This window comes from Leucoraja erinacea, chromosome 33, assembly GCF_028641065.1.
Source record: "Leucoraja erinacea ecotype New England chromosome 33, Leri_hhj_1, whole genome shotgun sequence".
Classification (NCBI taxonomy): domain Eukaryota; kingdom Metazoa; phylum Chordata; class Chondrichthyes; order Rajiformes; family Rajidae; genus Leucoraja; species Leucoraja erinaceus.
The window spans coordinates 5,897,892-5,917,091 of NC_073409.1; the positions used below are offsets into that span (position 1 = coordinate 5,897,892).

General features: G+C 37.7%; 1 protein-coding gene across 3 annotated transcripts in view; it reads right to left on the reverse strand.

Annotated features, from left to right (window-relative positions):
• Positions 1-220: 220 nt before the first annotated feature.
• mapk6 (mitogen-activated protein kinase 6) overlaps positions 221-19,200 on the reverse strand; it is a 29,116-nt gene continuing 10,136 nt past the window's right edge. For 2 of the 3 annotated variants that reach the window (XM_055661103.1, XM_055661102.1), the window contains exons 2-6: positions 17,365-18,583; positions 5,869-6,013; positions 5,384-5,548; positions 4,471-4,672; positions 221-2,701 (exon numbers count right to left, since the gene is read on the reverse strand). In XM_055661103.1, coding sequence (XP_055517078.1) covers positions 1,579-2,701; positions 4,471-4,672; positions 5,384-5,548; positions 5,869-6,013; positions 17,365-17,919 — 2,190 coding nt within the window. In that variant the 5' untranslated portion in view covers positions 17,920-18,583 and the 3' untranslated portion in view covers positions 221-1,578. Of the gene's footprint in view, positions 2,702-4,470; positions 4,673-5,383; positions 5,549-5,863; positions 6,014-17,364; positions 18,584-19,200 lie in introns of those variants that run through there. The other variant, XM_055661104.1, reaches the window with a different exon arrangement.

Here is a 19,200-nt window from a genome sequence, read left to right on the forward strand (position 1 = left end):
CTCTCAACCCTATTCTCCTGCCCGTAATCTTGGACATCCGCACTAATCAAAAAGCTGTCAATCTCCATTTTAAAATACTCAAAGACTTGGCGTCTGTGACAATGAATTCCACAAATGATTCCATAGATGAGAAATGAGGATTTCAACTCCACACATTTTCCTTGGGCTTACTTTTTGGCAGAAACCTTGGTGAAGTTCAGATAACACAGCAAGCCATGAGTACTCAGATTCTGGTTATTTTTATTTGTTCCATTTTTGGGTTTCGTGGGAGGGGAAGGGTAAGGGGCAAGAACCAGTAATACAGAAACTTGGTATCTAAATTGGTAAATGCAAATAAATTTTCAGAAATAATTCTACATGCTATATTCTGAATCTATGGAAACCATGCTGGCTTGAAGTTACAAATTTAATAAAAATGTACAATAAAAATAAAGATGAAAATTCAACATTCATCTTACTGCAGTTTGTAGTTTCAACTTTTACAGTAATGGTTGCAACTCAGTTATTTCCATGCAGAGAATTCTAGTCTTTTAGGTTTTGACAAATTAAATACAGGATTTAAGACTCAAGGGTGCATTTCCAAAATCTGTTTTCAAATGGTTTCTAAATTATTAATTATCAAGCACCACTAAAATGTTCCAATTCCTATATATGTAGTGAATGCTCGTTCCAAAATAAGCCAATTCTATCAATAGGAAAACTGAGGAGTCATCGGGTTAGGAAGAATGTTACACAATTAACCATAGTGCTAAACATAAAATTAGCTTCAAAATGCCTCAAATTCATTTTTAAAGTCACAATGAAACTTATAAAATTAAAATAAATACAGAAGAAATCTTACATCTGCTAAAATAAATAAAGTATCTGAACACTTTACTATGGAAAATGCATACCAGAAAGTTACAAGTACTGACAGATTTTCAAGAGCAATTGCTGGCTGAGTTCAGGTGCATGCTATGAAGCATTGTGTGTGACTCAAGGTAAGCCACTCATTGCCATTACCTCGAGGTAGATAACACATGCGTACCATGATCTGCATTCATTGCTGGTTTTCCTGGCATCACATGTTTAAGAAACATTTAAGCTATCAGAAAACAAAAACTGTCTTTAATATATTGCAGGGGAAATCAAATTTGCGATTTACTGCGTGGGCTTACTTTAAATTTCCAAATTATTATTTTAAAAATCTCATGCACCGTGTGTTTGCCAAAATGAAAGACATTCCAATCTTAAAACATGGAGACAGTGCTTGGTGGCTTTTGTTTCACTAATAAAATGTACCCGCCTGGCTTAGTGCATTTTCTCACCAAGTGTTTCACTCACTATTTTCCATGTTAGTCTTTTTTTTTTGCGATGTACATTATTTTAAACTGTGTGCAAATGACATACAGGCTTACAAAAAACAAAAACAAAAAAAAAATTGAAATGCAATGTCAAAATAATTTGACTTGTAAAAATGAACTGTTCAAACCAAAAAGCACAAATTGAAATTACAAAAATAAAATGATTCCAGACTTCAGAAAACAAGACAAATGCACATAGTGAAGTATACAAAACAAATGTCTGCGAGTGTTCTATTCAGTTCAAATGTTTCAAGATGCTACTATAGGTCTTATGAGGAATCTGAGGAGATGGTTTTGCAGCCGCAGGTGCTAAAGTGGTCTGAATTGCTCTCGCCTTCAGCGGTGAACTGACAGGATTGTCAAACTGGGGAATACCAATGGACTCCAACTGCTTGCTCAATGGGACCTCGCCATTTCTGCTCGCCCCTTTCACACTCTCTTCACCAACCCTCTCCTCCAGTTTCCTGTCACTTGCTGGCTCAGGTTCTGCTATTTCGACGTCGTCTTTCCTGTTGAATAACTTGTCTAGGTAACTAGTGAATGTAGTTTTTTCCAGCTGTTCATCCTTCCTATCCCAATAAGCTTCTTCGTCTGGAATCAGGAAACTTTCATCCCACCCACCACTTCCATCAATGGCAAACTGGCACTCCCACGGATTCTGGCTCAGACAACCCAGCTGGGCCAAATTTGCCATCCCCTTCTCCTCCTTCTCCTGACTAACAGATTTACAATTTGACATTGAACTCTTTAGATCCAACTGGGACACTGAATTGTTCAAGTCATTCAGCTTGTCTACGTCAGGAGACTCGGGCGGCAAACTCAGTTTGATGGGACTGGCCATGAAAGAATCAAAGTCAAACTCCCGAATCTTCTCCTTCTCAACAATCTGCTGGGTTGCCTCCACCAGGGCTAGCTGCGCTTTCACAAGTCCATTCTTTTCACACTTTGACTTTCCTTTTTTATCTGGCTTCTCTCTGCTCTGCTCTTTCCAGTTAGATAGGTCCATAATAAGTTTGGGCTCATAGTAATGGTTCACTTCACTCTCCCTCCACACCAGGTTATCCAAGTAGGAGGGTGACCCCATTTTATAGTTACAAGTGTGGCCACACTGCAGATCACAATACTTATTTTCATGGTGATCTGAATGTGACCAAGAATGCTCAGTGGAAAAGTTCAAGTCAAATGCAGGATCCTCTAAATACTTTTCACGGTCTCCATCTAAATATTTGCGAGGGTCCACCTGTACCTCCTCCTCTTCAGTCATGTCAGACAATGCTCGTGGATCGCGCTGAACATCATCGGACTCAAAGTTACTGTGCAAAGGCCAATCGTGGTCTGACAATTCACTTTCCTGGTATCTGAAAGGAACAATTCAAGCAATGTCTTAGATAAAGGGGGGGATGAGCAATCTTAGAAAAACTTGCAATCTTGAAAGAGTGAGATACAGCAGAGAAACAAGCCCTTTGACGTGTCAAGTCTCTGCCAACCATCAACCTCCATTTATAGAAATCTAACATTAATCCCATTTTATTCCCCTCCAGGTTCTATCCCTCAGCCACTCACCTGGTGCAATTGGCCAATTAACCTACCAAAGTGCACACCTTTGGGTTGTGGGATATAACCGGAGCACCTGGGGGATATCCATGCACTCACAGGGAGAACATGCAAACTCCACACAGACTGCACCCAGCTCTCTGATGCTGAGGGCCAGCAGCTCTACCAGCTGTGCCACTGTTTCCAAGACTTAAATATTATCTTGGTGAAATTTAAACTGCCATTTTGCAATCGTAGCAGTAGTCCCAACAGGTGTAACGAGTATTTCAGTTTGTGAAATCAATTCAAATACAAGGTGGGATATGCAAATTGAAAATGTGTTCTTTGGTTTCATCTATCTGCATGAGGGAAAATGTCCATATTAGGGTAATTTAAAATTAGAAATGCGAGTTTTATTGAGCACATACAACCCAAAAGCATGCTGTTCCCATGTGGTCTAACACCTATTTCTCCCCCCCTCTCCCCCATTCATCTTTTCTACTCTGGCCTTCATCCAAACATCTGCCCATCAAAGTTTCCCTCATCTGTTTCCACATATCTCTTTCCAGTGTTTGTCCTGCCCCATCGCTCTTCCAGAGTTCTTCTCCCCACCACCACAATCAGTCTCAAGTAGGGACTCAACCCAAAGCGTCGCCTTTCAAATATTCTCCAAAGATTCTGCCTGACCCGCTGAGTCACTCCAGCACTTGGTCATTTGCAAGCCAGCATCTGCACTTCCTTGTCTATCCAAAGGCATGCTGATTAGCTATTGTAAATTATCTCTAGAGTAGATGGAGGAATTGGAATTGATCCAGCACAGTTTCAATTGGCTGTTGCAAGAGTATACAAATGCAACTACCCAAAGAATTAACAATAGTTCAATTTTAAGACCTCATATTCTAAATATAGAATATCTATTTTTCTCAATATAGAATGACATATTGGGGAAATAAAATTATCTCACTGAATGAAGATCTTTACAGAATTTTTAAATAATCAACCACAGTGCACATAACCAACGATGCCAAAAAGTCAGGTAAAAGCCTATATTAAACTAATTGCATCACCTTGTCATCTGAACTTGTACAGATGCCAGAAATCTAAGTTACATTGCAATCATATACTTTGGTCTGATTTACGAATGTTCAAAGTTAAATGTACATTAAACTGTTCAAATCACCTGGCTTTACCCTCTCACTGGTTTTCTTAATCAAAGTGAGGATTTTCTATCAAAATTTTCCTTGGATGTGTCCACCATTATGCCGCAGTAATAATGACTGGTGATCATTATTAGCAGAAGGAAATAAAACTTCAATTAATTAGAGAAACTTTATCAACCAGGATCCCGTCAGAAAGGGAATATGCATGCAAATCCTTTTGTCATAAAGATCAAGCATGCTTCAAAAGTTTCTCATTGTACCTCAGTTCACATCATAATAAACCAGTCCTCTGTGAAGGTCAACTCTTTGTAATAAAAGAACAGGATTCTGCCATCATGCATTAGTCACCTGAAAGCATTTCTTCTGGTTTAATTATTGATTAGTTTATTTAAAAAAAGAGAAATAGTATTTTACCAATAAAATAAAAGAAATACCTGTCCCAATTATAGATATGGCTGTGACTCTCATCCATTAACAACATATCATCAACTTCATCCTCGATGTGAAAAGGGTGGGTAGAGCTTGGTTCGTCCAATGGGAAAGAATAAATACTCATGTATGGATGTGCCAAGGCTTCAGCTGCCGTCAGTCTGTCCATCGGATTGAAGGTCAAAATTTGTTCCAGAAAATCTAATGCTGTTTGAAAAAAATAAATATATAGTATGAAGATCCTCAACTTTTCCTTTCATCTAGTTCCACAAGCAGACATCTAGCAATATTGCAGAGATAACTGCATTACTGTACATTTTCTGAGGCGGCACATGATAGAGCTGCTGCCTCACAGCACCCTAGGCCAAGGTTCGATCCTGACTACGTGTGCTGTCTATGCAGAGTTTACACGTTCTCCGTGACTGCACAAGTTGTGTCCGGGTGCTGTGGGTTCCACCCACATTCCAAAGACATGCAGGTCTGTAGGTTAATTAACTTCTGTAAATTGCCCCTAGTAGGTAGGATGCAAAAGCAAGATAACATGGAACTAATGTGCAAGTGATCAATGGTCGGCGCAGACTCGGTGGGCCAAAGGGCCTGTTTCCATGCTATAAACTAAACATAGCTGCAATATTAATTCCCAATGCAAGTAAAGGGAATTAAGTCTATCCCTAAACTCATGTCACTAATTTTAAACAAACTCAATGCACAAGCCTGAATTTTTACTCTTCAATTTCTTCCTGGTAGCTCGGCCAAAATTAAATTAGCAGTGAGGATTTAAGTGCTAGGTTAAAGGAGTTGAAGTAAAGGTCACATTAAGTTATATTTCGATCTTTAAGTTATTTCGATCTTTACAAATGAAGACTAAAACATCAAAATTCTACATAAATTCAGAATGCGAGCTTGTGAAGCACATACCTTCAGGACAGGTGCCAGGGAGTAACTGTGGTAAGGGGTTATGCGGTTCTGTCATATCTTTCTGTAAATAAACAGGGATGACACCCAGCAGCTCCTGATGGTCCTCTTCATGGATTACAGGGATGGAATTCAGAATCAGTTGCATTTGCTCCAATTCATGAGCACCTAAACAAACATTCAAAACAAAAAGCTTTGAATATCTGAATGGTTAAAATCCGAAACAATCAACCTTGCAGAAATGTGCGTAGCTAAGAGTGAAGTCACCGCTCAATTGTTCCATTAACAGCACAAAATGCCCGGCTCTGCAAGTGAAGTGCTGCACTGTTTGCTTATTCATAAGTACCAGTGTTTCAGTGAAACGTGTTTTATAAACAGATTAACTGCTCGTGTACAAAACAAATAGCAGTTTAATGCAGACTAACGTACTATGTATAAAACTGTAATGCGCTTGTACTTTTGCTTCGTTATCTTCTGGAAACACTAACCTGCAAAAAGTGTTTTTCCGGACAGCATTTCTGCAAAGATGCAGCCAGCAGCCCACATGTCAATGGCTTTGGTATAATTGTTGGGAGAAAGGAGGAGGCGTGGAGATCTGTACCATTTAGTGACCAGTCCTTCAGACAGATGGCCCTAGGAAAATAAGATGTACAAATTTTTGCAGTCTATGTCACTTGCACCCAAAATGGAATACAATAATCCATGCACACAGCACTAAAATTGGCCAATTTACAGATATGTATAGTCAGTGCTTTTTTGAGACAATACCCAACGATATATCGGAACCTCTAAAACTAGAGTGTGCCTACCAATAGCACGACGTGAACTGTTATATACATACTAGCACTCTTTTGTCTACAGAGAGGCACTGTGTATCATTTCCTATAAAATATAACACACATTCTGCGCAGAAATCTAAAACTGCCACTTCCAAATGTTTGGATATCATTTACAGAAAACAGAATGTGTTCATGAGCTGTGCATCACTGATGGTATATCACACAAATAAATGCCAATTGCTAGCAAGCAGGTTATTTTCACATCGCATTTTTGAATCCAAACCTTTGTTCTAAAATCACCCCGATAATCATAAACTGTGCCTGGTAATGCTAAAAATATGGTCATAATGTTTGCTCATGTTAAAGAAACTAATTTGCCCGCTCATCTTGTGTGCAAGTTGAAAGGCTTTTGTGGTTAGGCAAAGAAATTCTGTCAACTTTTCTCAAGTAAACTAAAACATAGGGTGGCACAGTTCCGCAGCTGGTAGAGCTGCTGGCTCACAGCGCCAGGGACCTTGGTATGATCCTGACTGCAGATACTGTGTGGAATTTGCATTCTCCTTTACGACTTTAGGACCATATCCTAAAGATATGGGATTGTAAAACAATTGGCCTCTGTAAATTGTAGATTAATTGGCCGCTCTAAATTGCCCCCAGTGTGTAGGAAGAGGATGAGAAAGCAGGATAACACAGAATTAGTGTGAATGCTCTAGCGTCGACAGTCGATGTGGGTTTGGTGGGCTGGTTTCCATGTTACATCTTTCAATGATTCAATGCTTATAATTCAGTTCAGAAACAGTTTCTAAAACTTCAACAGTCCACATTTAAAAGAAGAAATATATTGCAGCACAGCTATTTTTTTTAAAAAATATTTCTACTTTAAGAGAAAATATAAAATCAACTTTTTTTTAAATAAATATTTATGAACATTAAGACTATTGCTAATGCTAGTTACAATTTTCATGCAATTCAATTCAGGCCATCAAAATGTGCTTTGCCATGCAACTCCAGCATTACTACATCTCATACATAATACCCCATAAGATAAATTCATACGAAGCATTTTCACACTCTTCAAATTCACTTCAGGCTGTACTTTTATGCTGCCACATCAGTTGATTAGTTAATACACATCAATCCAACACGCCTTCCATTCAAAATACAAACCTAAAAAAGGTAAATATCCCTCCTGTCTCAAGCAGTCGTGTGGCAAGCATGAAAACCACTTTTGTTATGGTCTTCGGATGGAGTAATTTTTCTTTCCAATTATGCCAGCATTTTTTTACTTGATCAAAATGCCAACTGAAGAGTTGTCATTTCGATCCAAGGTGTTACGAATGAGAAAATCATACAAATGTCCAATGAGAGGTTAGGTTGGGAGGAAAAAGGTTTGGGAAATTAAAGAGGAACACCTAGAACCAATTCAACATAATAACTAAATATATTAATTTGACATATTTTTAACAATACTTGCTGGATCAATCAAGATAGAAGAGGTGAATTTGCAGGAGCTCGATATTGTATTTCAGGGAGCAGCGGCAGAGTTGCTGCCTTACAGCGCATGCAGCGCCAGAGACCTGGGTTTGATCCAGTCTACAGGTGCTGTACGTACGGAGTTTGTACGTTCTCCCCGTGACCGAGTGGGTTTTCTCCGAGATCTTTGGTTTACTCCCACACTCCAAAGAAGTACAGATCTGTAAGTTAATTGGCTTGGTATAAGTGTTAATTGTCCCCTATGTGTGTAGGATAGTGTTATTGTACGGGGATCATTGGTCAGTGCGGACTCGGTGCGCCAAAGGGCCTGTTTCCGCACTGTATCTCCAAACTAAAATTACTATTAATCATCAAATCTTCTCTGCACAAGGATCAATCAGTAAATAAAAAATCCTTAGATATTTTTCCCCCTTCCAAACCTGCTTATACGTTTGCCATGTGGATCACTTCTTCACCCCAGTTCCAATTTCCTTCACAGTTTCAATTAAAATGTAAAGCACTGCAGAAGGAATACCTACTAGGAGATTCTCAAATTTCCCCATTCACGGAATGCAGAAGGAGCAACAACTGTAGAAGCTCAAATCAAGACTTACAGGTTTTGGTTGTGAACATTCCAACACTAATCCCCAAACTATGCCCCCAAACTACATTGCCCAAATAGTCAGCAATTTATTCTTGGCTCAATTGCAGCCGAGCGCCTTTATTTAGTAAGTTGGTGAATCAGTCAAAACATAAAACGGTTTAAGGTTTTAAAATTTTGCTTATGCCATAAATAAAACAAACAAAACAAAGAAAATTCTGGGAAACACTCATCTTATCAAATCAGCAGGTCCTGCATCAAATGAATGTCAAATGAGAAAGGGCAGGGCTTGGCTGTGAATAGCAGAATTAGCACTCACCATCCAGGTTCACACATGAAGAATGGCCATTTCAGAAGTACTGGAGGGCCACTGCTTGTGGAACTATATCCTGGCACAAATTGCTGCCTTCAGGAGAGGAAGGGAAAGGTCTGGAGAAAACAAAGGGACCCTTGTACGTGGAATGTTTAGGAAAGACGTTAGCTACATGGAAAAATTGTGCATTACCAACATTTAATGAAAACTTTACATTCAGGTATATATTTACATAGTCACAGTACGTAATCAGAAGATTTAACTAAGTGCATTTATACAGCTTGTTTTGGTGCCATGATGATGGTGGTGTTTTCAGATAATTATAAAACAGATTGACCAGTAAAGAAACTGTTAGGGAAGTCAATTAAAACAAACTTGGTTATAAAATTAAAGTGCATTCAACCAATGATCTGATAAGGTTGCTGAGGAAGTTGCAGAATAGGCTTCCTCCTTGCTGTACAATTCTGTCATTAGGGATTGCAAACAAAAATGTTAAAATTTAACCTGCCTAATCTTGAACAAACAGTGTTTAATTGCTCTTCACGCAAGAACTGAAATCAGGTTCGGTTGTGGTCTTTTCACTCATTGTTAATCCTGCAAACTCAAGATTTTAGTGGTGCACAACTGGCAAATAATCCAGGCTATTGGATGTTAGTCTGTTAATCCTCCAAATCGTGTTTAATTCCCTTTTAAAATATGTTTGACAGTAGAATAACAAATTAATTGGAAGATTTATTAATTTTAAAGGGAGCAGGGGCCTTCGTGAGTACGAGGGAGAGGGCCAAATCAGTACTTGGTGAGCCAGATGCCAAACTATTGGGGATTTCCTAATTGACTGATGGCAGATAATCAAAGTACCACAAAAGATTAAATGGAAAGACAACCATTTAACAATAGGAGACAATACCTAAATTGCAGAAAATGTGAAAGCTACTCAGAGCAAGTTAGGTGAATATGAACAGGCAACCTAGATTATTGCAGAAGGCTCATTTAACAGATTAATGTCAAAAATACTTCTGTGATGTGAGTTTGATATTAAATAAATATAGCAAATCACAATTATCAGAGCCAATTTTTTTTTTTTTTTTTTTTTAAAACACACACACACAGGGCCCAATTTAGAATGCAACTGAGAACTCTGCAGCCAAAATAACTCGGCAATAAGTATCTACAATCTGTCTTAGCAGTAAAATATTCCATCACAGTAACATGCTTCACGAGCAGTTCAGGTAACTGAAATTATATATTTCTTTTCCACAAAGTTTCAATAAATTCAAGCCAACATTAGCAGATGTAAACCTAACCAATCTGAAGACAGGGGACTTATGAAACAACAGATTAATAGTTATACAAGATCAAGACAAAAATCACCAAACACAAACCACTTGATGTAAACTAATGAGAAAATAGCACATTTTACTTTTATTTAGTGCTTGCCTAAATTGCAGTTTGATTAAAAAAAGTATTAGTTTTAAGACTCAGTGTGTACCAAGTACAAGATTGCCACATTCAGGTAACAATTATTCATCTTATGCAAAATAGTGCTGTCTCTGAAATTATGCTATCAAGGTACTTTATTAAAAAAACTAAAATATTTCAGATAGTTCCACAAAGATAAGTTAAGAGAAATACAGAGTTTCCAATTTATAAACATCCCTTATGGAAGTTTATAGTTAGTCACCAGCTGAAGACAAGATACAGTGCCCTCCATAATGTTTGGGACAAAGATCCATCATTTATTTACTTGCCTCGGTACTCCACAATTTGAGTGTAAAATAATATGTGATTAAAGTGCACATTGTCAGATTTTAATAAAGGTCATTTTTATACATTTTGGTTTTAACATGTAGAAATTACAGCTGTGTTTATACAGTCTCTCTCTTCTTCCCCCCCCCCCCCCCCCCCCATCCCATTTCAGGGCACCATAATGTTTGGAACACATGGCTTCAAAGGTGTTTGTAATTGCTCAGGTGTGTTTAAATGCTTCCTTAAAGCAGGTATGAGAGCTCTCAGCACTTAGTCTTTCCTCCAGTCTTTCCATCACCTTGGAAACTTTAATTGTTGTTTCAACATGAGGACCAAAGTTGTGCCAATGAAAGTCAAAGAAGCCATTCTGAGACTGAGAAACAAGACTAAAACTGTTAGAGACATCATCCAAACATTAGGCTTACCTAAATCAACATCATTAAGAAGAAACAGAGCACTGGGGAGCTTACTAATCGCAAAGGCCAAGGAAGACCTCCACAGCTGACGACAGAAGAATTCTCTCTATAATAAAGAAAAAATGCCCACATTCCTGCCCGACAGATCAGAAACACTCTTCAGGAGTCAGGTGTGAATTCCTCAATGCCCCATGTCCGCAGAAGAATTTATGAACAGAAATACAGAGGCTACACTGCAAGATGCAAACCACTGGATAGCCACAAAAATAGGATGACTGGGTTACAGTTTGCCAAGTAGTACTTAAAAGAGCAACCACAGTTCTAGAAAAAGGTCTTGCGGACAGATGAGACAAAGTTTAGCTTATATCAGTGATGGCAAAGGCAAAGTATGGAGGAGAAGGAACTGCCCAAGATCCAAAGCTGAAGGGAACTAGCCCCCAAAACAAGCACAAGCTAAAGATGGCTGCAATACAGACCTGACAGAGCATCACCAGAGAAGACACCCAGCAACAGGTGAAGTCCATGAATCGCAGACTTCAAGCAATCATTGCATGCAAAGGATATGCAACAAAATACTAAACATGACTACTTTCATTTACATGACATTGCTGTGTCCCAAACATTATGGTGCCCTGAAATGGGGGGGGGACTATGTATAAACACTGCTGTAATTTCTACATGGTGAAACCAAAATGTATAAAAATGGCCTTTATTTAAAATCTGACAATGTGCACTTTAACCACATGTGATTTTTTTCTATTACAAATTTCAAATTGTGGAATACAGAGGCAAATAAATAAATGATGGGTCTTTGTCCCAAACATTATGAAGGGTGCTGTAGTTCTTAAACATTACCATCCTACGAAGTTTCTTAAAACCTGCAGATATTTACCATTTAACAATTCCAAGGATCATTGGGAAGATGGAATGTTAGTTTAGGCACAAATTCCTACACTTAATCTTCAATGCTTAAATTTTTATTCTTAAATTTATTTCCAGTTCCAAATACAATTTTCATGAAGTAGATACGCAAGCTGATTATTTTTTTAAACTGCAGAATTTGATTGGTCAGCAAAATGGAAGTACAAGTGCACCACTAATTTTCCATCGTCCTTGGTTCCAGAACCTTGCTGCATTATCCGTTTTGCCAGATCAACAGATCATAATAATTCATAATAAAATATTATGCAGTTTGTTGTTCATGCTCGACATGTTGATCAATGCAGAGACCAAGAAGGGAACAAGAAGGGAGACGCGAGAGTAGTCACCAGTGCTCACCTTAAAGTAAAAGCGCACAGCAAACCGAGCTCGACTGTTGTATAAAGACTGAGTTGCTGCTCTCACCATCTGTCCCCGAGCCGGGCCCACTCACTCCATCTCGAGTCGGGCAACTCACAGCGCTGAGGCTCATACACATCCAGAATCAGCTAAGTTGCCTAAGACAAGCCTTTCATGCATTTAATTTGTTCTAAGAAGGCCTGAAAAAATAACCTTTTTATTGCTATACTTGCTGCTTATTCCAGTATATTTCCTTCGTGCTCTAGTTAATTTTATACCTTTAATTTAAATCAAATAAATGAAACCTTTTGGTAAATAGCATATAAAGTGTTGGCAACATGATAAGATTTAAAATCAGGTGGGCATTAATGTTCAACATATTACAGAAATAATTTGTCAGGTAGCCAAGTAAAAGATGAAACACGACTTTAATAGAAACCTTACTAACGTCATCACCTCACGCTCCCTACCCCTACCCCAGTCCCACCCCATACACAGGACCCCAACCCCAAAGTATAATTTATTTTGCTTAAAAGGAATGATGCTCTGGTGCTAATTAGCATATAGTGTTGAGAAAATTGTGCCTTGTAAAAATATCATTGTCAGAAATAGTTGTTCACAACCCAATTCACCATTGCTCATGGGACAAAGGGCTTAATTAAAAAGATGTTTAAGAATAATCCACAAACACAGATAAGATTAAACTCATCTAACATTACTCTCAGGCAACCATTGCATGAACAGATTCTCTTGCTTTTCAAGAGTTAAGCCATAAAACCAAATCTGGCAATCACAAAACAAAAATAAGACAAAGATTATCCTTTAAAATATAAATGAAGGAAAATAAAAGCAAGTTTAAAATAAAAACAACCAGTAAAAAAAAAAAAAAAGTATTCGAAGTTAAAGTTCTGGAAATTGATCCAAGTAATACTTGGGTAGGGGAAATAAATGAAATTTGGAAGAGCACGGCAGATTTTGAGACTCTGCATTTTAACAAACCAGATGCTATCTGTCTTTCGCATCTGTCTTAATGCCATGTCAGGTAAACGGGTTAGGCATTTGAACCCTCACTCGAGAAAGATGCTGAACTTGAATCTACATTGCATCCAACTCAAAACCAGTTACAAATAAGGCTACTCAGCATAACCTAAAACTGACCCAAATGGTTAACTGACAACCAAGCACGCAATTCACATCACTCAACCTTTTAATCTGTGGTCATTTAGACAGAATTAGTCTTAGCAGGACTATCCAGTTATCACCGCTTATCACTCAAGATTTTCCTTTCCTCAAATATAAAAACAAATGACGTAATGTGTAGTGGAAAGTAATATTTTAATCACCAATTACATGGAATCTACTTCACAGAAAATGGCCATTTAGCCCAATTAGTCCATGCACAGTTTTATGCTCCACTTGATCCTCAAGTCTTTCCATATTTGGTTCCATGAGCAAAATTCTTCTTGCCTTACTCTTCATATGCCTAACTAGTTTTTGCTTTATATCATTTAGTTTTCCCCCAATCATTCAGCATTGTAGCAAGTTCCAAATTATTACATTTATTTCTGGATAAAGTTTAATTTGCTATTTGATCTCAAAAACAGTGATGCATCTAATTTACTTTCCAATTAATTACAGATTTTGCAGGTAATTTATTTCAAGCGCTACATTCCTCTCTACAGCATCTTGAAAAACAAAGATACTTTCTAGATCCTTTATTCAATTGTTAAAACCTCACTTGATAAGTTTCCCAATTATTTAGTATATTGTGATCAGTATATCCCATGTATTATCTTCAACTTCACCTAATGCAAGGAGAGCACTTCAAATACCACTGACTTGCTGATAGACACAAACAGCTAGAGTAACTCAGCAAGTCAAACAGCACCTCTGGAGAAAATAGATTACCTTTCTTTTTCTCCGGAGATCCTATCTGACCCCCTTAATTGCTCCAGTTTTTTTTTATTCTATCTTCAGTTTAAACCAGCATCTGCAGTTCCTTCCTACACCTCTCACTTGCTCCTTTGCTGCTACAGCCAACGCAGAATTTGAAATATAGACCATCTAGCAGCCTTTTCCTAATTTTAACTCTCCTTTTAGCTTGAATCCCAGTACAGAGCTGTTATCTTCATATAGCTACCCAAACATACATAAATACAATGTCTTCTTGAAGGAGCCTAAAAAACTAGTATAATAATCATTAATTGTCCTAACATGCAAACATACTACTAAGCCATTTGGCTCAACTGCTTTTTCCAGGAATAAACTATGCTGCTTTATTAAAACCCCAATTTACTAATACAAACATAGAACAGCATAGGAACAGGCCCTTCAGCCCATAATGTCCATGCCAAACAAGATGCCAAGTTAAACTAATCTCCACTGCCAACACACAATTCATATCCCTTTGTTCTCTGCATATCCACCTGCCTATCTAAAATGCTCTTAAACTGCACTATTGGATCGACAAACATTCTTGAAATGATAACAGCCAGGGCAGAAGTGATATTGGATATGATTTTAAAAAATGCACTTAATAAGGTCAGCAATCCTTAAAGTAAAATGGTCAATCAGTTCTTTTCATGTGCCCTAGTTTATTGAAAGAGTTGTTGAAGCTCTGAACAATCTTCCAAGCTCCTTGGAAGAGGATTTAATGCCAAATATGAGAAGATTGCTCATGTTACATTGACATTTGAGAGAAAATAAACCTGGCAATTAGGTCAATCTTTCAAAAGATATGAAGAGAAAACTTTTAGACAGAATGCCCAGGGACAAAATTATTTATTCAAACTTAGTTCTCCAAATGGCAGTTAGTAAGAATTTAGTAAAACAGGACCCACATTATAATAGGTACACAAAAAAGCTGGAGAAACTCAGCTGGTGCAGCAGTTTTCGGCCCGAAACGTTGCCTTTTTCCTTCGCTCCATAGATGCTGCTGCACCCGCTGAGTTTCTCCAGCTTTTTTGTGTACCTTCGATTTTCCAGCATCTGCAGTTCCTTCTTAAACACCTACATTATAATATATTGCTCAAATCTAAAGAAAATTGCAGAGACCAGCTTAGACAGGGCGATCAATATTGTGGATAGGAATTTCAAAAAGTCAATTGATAAACTAATGCATAATAGCTGATTAGCAAAATAAAAGACCGTAATATTAAAAGAAACAGTGCAGTGTATATTTAAAAATGGCTGCATGACAAGGTAAAGAAGAATGGTTAGTACTGCTCCACAGAGGGTAACTACCAGGAGAGTGCTTTTCCCCCCCTATTTTTAATTAATTTGATCAGGGACAGGATTGAATTCCAAGCAGTGAAGGTGACGAGGAAATTACATATAACAAACAATCAGAAACAGTCTAAAAATAATTGGCGAAATAAAAGGGCATGAGGTTTAGTAGCAAAGTGATTTATTTTCATCAGATGAATGAGAGGCAACATGAACGGTATCATTTTAGAAGATACAAGAACATAATTCCAGAGGTCTGGAAAATAAAATTTCAATGGAGAAGGCCATTATAAATAGAAGGAATCTCTAGAAAAGTAAGGAAGGCGTATTAACAGGATGTCAGCCAAGATGACTGCATTCAATTTTAGGCACCATATTGTTGGAAAAATGTCATGATTTTACAGAAGATTTAGAGGTTTGACGGCCGTTTCAACTTCTTTGAGCAATTTTGACAGAGTAACTACCCCAGAAGCAGAAGTTACAGTTGTAAGGTGATCAGTACTAAGAAGATTCCCCTCCATCCCACATGTTAAATGGAGCAGTTGTTGGATCTGGAATCCTTGAAGATGTCAATTGATTCACGTTCAAACAGTTTCATTCAATAATGAATTGGATATCCATAAGTAGGGAAAGTTTGACATGACATATGAGAAAGTCAAAGAATTGATAAATCAGATAGCTCTATCCGACAGATGGTATCCGTGTTATGGACAGAATGAGCTTTTCTTGTGCTATTTCATTCTACGATTTTCAAATTCTATTCATAATAGCCTGAAGAAATCTAGCCGTCTGACTGAGCTAACAGATCTATTGCTAACAGGAACATTACCAGGATGCGCACTGCTGCATAAAATATAAAGCCAACAGAGGCATCCAGAGAGTTATCCTGTATATTTGGAACCACTGCCAATTTTGGATTAGATGTCAACACTTTCCAAGATACCACAAAGCAGAATATCAACAAAGCATCCAGCGTCCATATAATTTTACATCATGCTTAGAAAATGCTGCTGCCAGAATACAATCCATTAGTTACATCCCAGAAAAAAATTAGCCACAGAATATTTAGCATATCCAAATTATAGATGGGAAGTGACAAATTTTGAGATTCCATGACCAGTGAAACCCTAGACTTGGGCTTTGGAAGAACACAGGATTTGTTCAAATATTAATAGGACTGGCTCTGCCATTTCCGAAAAATCTGATTATTTTTTAAAGTGCAGGATCTAGATTGAAATATTTCAGGACAACTAATGAGTGTGATACAATTAAATTCTTTCCAGATTTAAATAATGCAGGAAAACATTTATGATTGGTAATTGTGAAAGAACTAATTGGAAGAAGTGTGCCATCAATATGTTCTTCCAAAATTCAGTATGTAAACCAAAGCCAAATTTCTCAAAACAATTCTTGGTATACATTTCCCATTAACTACACTTTTGTGTAAGTTGGTAGTTCCAAGTGAAACGCAGAACTACACTTTCACATTGGCTTTCCAATGACAATGAAACCAATTAGGCTTGGTGAATTATGCAAAAGCAAAATTTTGGGTTTTATCAATTCCAATTAGAATAAGTAAGAGTTTTACTATTTTTAAATCAAAGGTCTGTCACAACTTTCTAAATGAAGTTAACACTACAGAATATACAAACTGCGTGTTCATTGAAACTAGAAATACCTTATTCTACATTGCCATTATCTCAATGTCAAAGAAAGCGTCTACTAGCCCTCTTAAGCCTAAACCACGATAATTTATCAATGGATTATATTACAGCTACAACAGAAAAGAGGACAAAATGCCGAATCACAATACAACTCCCTACATTTGTGAATGGAATCAGTCTTCCATCCTAATGACATTCTACATTCAGCACCTCGCTACGTTGAAACAACGTTTTTGATGCACAAAAGCAAGAGCAGTGAATAAATGTTGATATTAGGAAGGTTGCACAGCTAAAATGTGCTTTACATAAACGATCCTTACAAAATGCTAGCATACGCGCTCCTCACAAGACAAATGACAGACTACTCAACCTCTTAAGCTACATTAATGCACTCGCTGAACATCATTTGCAAAACATCCAAACAAGGACAGCCAGCACTACTAACAACACACTATCTTATTCGTTCATGGGTAATAAATCAAAACTTACTTTGTGAGAGTAATGGGGGTCCATGATGCGTGCCAGACCAAAATCCCCTATTTTCAGCACCAGATCCTCAGTGTTAATGAAGAGATTAGCCGGTTTGAGATCTCTGTGCAGCACATTAGCCGAATGGATGTATTTTAGCCCACGAAGCAGCTGGTACATGAAGAGCCTAGCATGCTCTTCTGAGAATGGACTCTGTTCCAACAGCTTCGCTAGGTCGGTCTCCATGTACTCTTGAACAATGTATACAGAATTCAGTTCTGTGATGGCACCCACATCATCAGACATCGGTATCCCACTTGGGCCCAAGATCTCAAACACTTTCACTATGTTATCATGGTCAAGTCGTCGGATGATTTTGATCTCTCGCAAGGCATGTTTGACACTCTGTGGGTCACTCAGGACAATTTTTTTGACAGCCACTCGCTTGTCACAGTCATTGTCCACAGCTGAGAAAACCAGGCCATTTCCACCGTACCCTAGTGGCTTCAAGTCCATATACCGAGCACCCAAATCAAACCCATGAATGTTCATCAAACTTCCAAACTTTTCTGCCATGTTGATAACCCTCAAGCTTTCCTCTCCTATCAGATGGCCAATCCTATGTCAAAACTAGGCTATTAAAAAAAGAAATCAACTTCCACAATAAAAAAGCTTCCTTAGAGAGCAAGCCAACCCTAACCGTTTCTTAGTTTAAATGTATTTTCTCTTTGAAATGTGTGCGCCATCCAGCCTAGATGAACAAGGTCAGCTCTGTTCCCATATGAATCCCTCCTTTAAGAATGAACAGGTTGCAGAATAGAAACTCAGACCTGACCTATGTCAGTAAAGGTTATGCTTCTAATTCAAATAAGGGCATCCCCGCAGACATTAAAAATTAAACTAAAGTTTGATTGCAACGGAATGAACTTCGACAGACAGATGCATCCAAACTACTGTTGTAAACAGATTAACATTTAACAGGGCGTGTGAGAATACATATATGTGTTATAAACCTCTATTGATATCCTCCTCATAGTGCAGATACATTCAGTGTAAGACTGGTCCTGAGCAGCGACATTCTAGAGTGCTGATAAGCACTGTTTCTTTCCTTTATAGTTATAACGTGGTCAAGAACTTGTGGCAGCTTTCTATCTCTAAAGATGACTCTCGTCAATGATCAGGTGGCTCCAGCTCACCGCAGTCACAATCAAAGCTATCATCCATTTTATATTTGGACAACCTGGGAACAAAGAGAGAGAAAATTTGTTAAGTGATAGATCTTATCATTTCTTTGCATTAAACATTTATACACACTTAATTTAATCATTGTTTCTCCCTCCTTCAACTTTTCAGGAAAGAGAAAAACAAATAAGCCAATAGTTCCATGGGCTTGATAGTTTCAAAGCCATGATGTAGCATATTGGAGATAGTGGATAGATACATGTACACCTTGTACAAGATACGTGCATCAATATGCCAATTATTTTCTTGTGCGAGGTGTGGCTCTCCTATGCTTTTTTTGGTTTAACAATCACTGCATGAAGCAGTAGCAGCAATGTGCTGACAGTGTCAGTTCTGTTGTAACAAACCAAAATAAAATTGATATTTTTGTTTAAATTAAAAATTGAGATTTAGGCAGCAAATAAAGAAATAAAGATAAAGCAAAAAAATTTAAGCTTACCTGCAAAACTGACTATACATTGAATTGAATAAATTTTATTAGGCAAGTATGTATACATACAAGGAATTTATCAATTGGTATTATCAATTATCAGGTATATTATTACATCAATGGAATTAACATTAAAATTGTGCCTAAAATAAATTGTTTGTTGCTTATGAGTTAAATATTAAGAA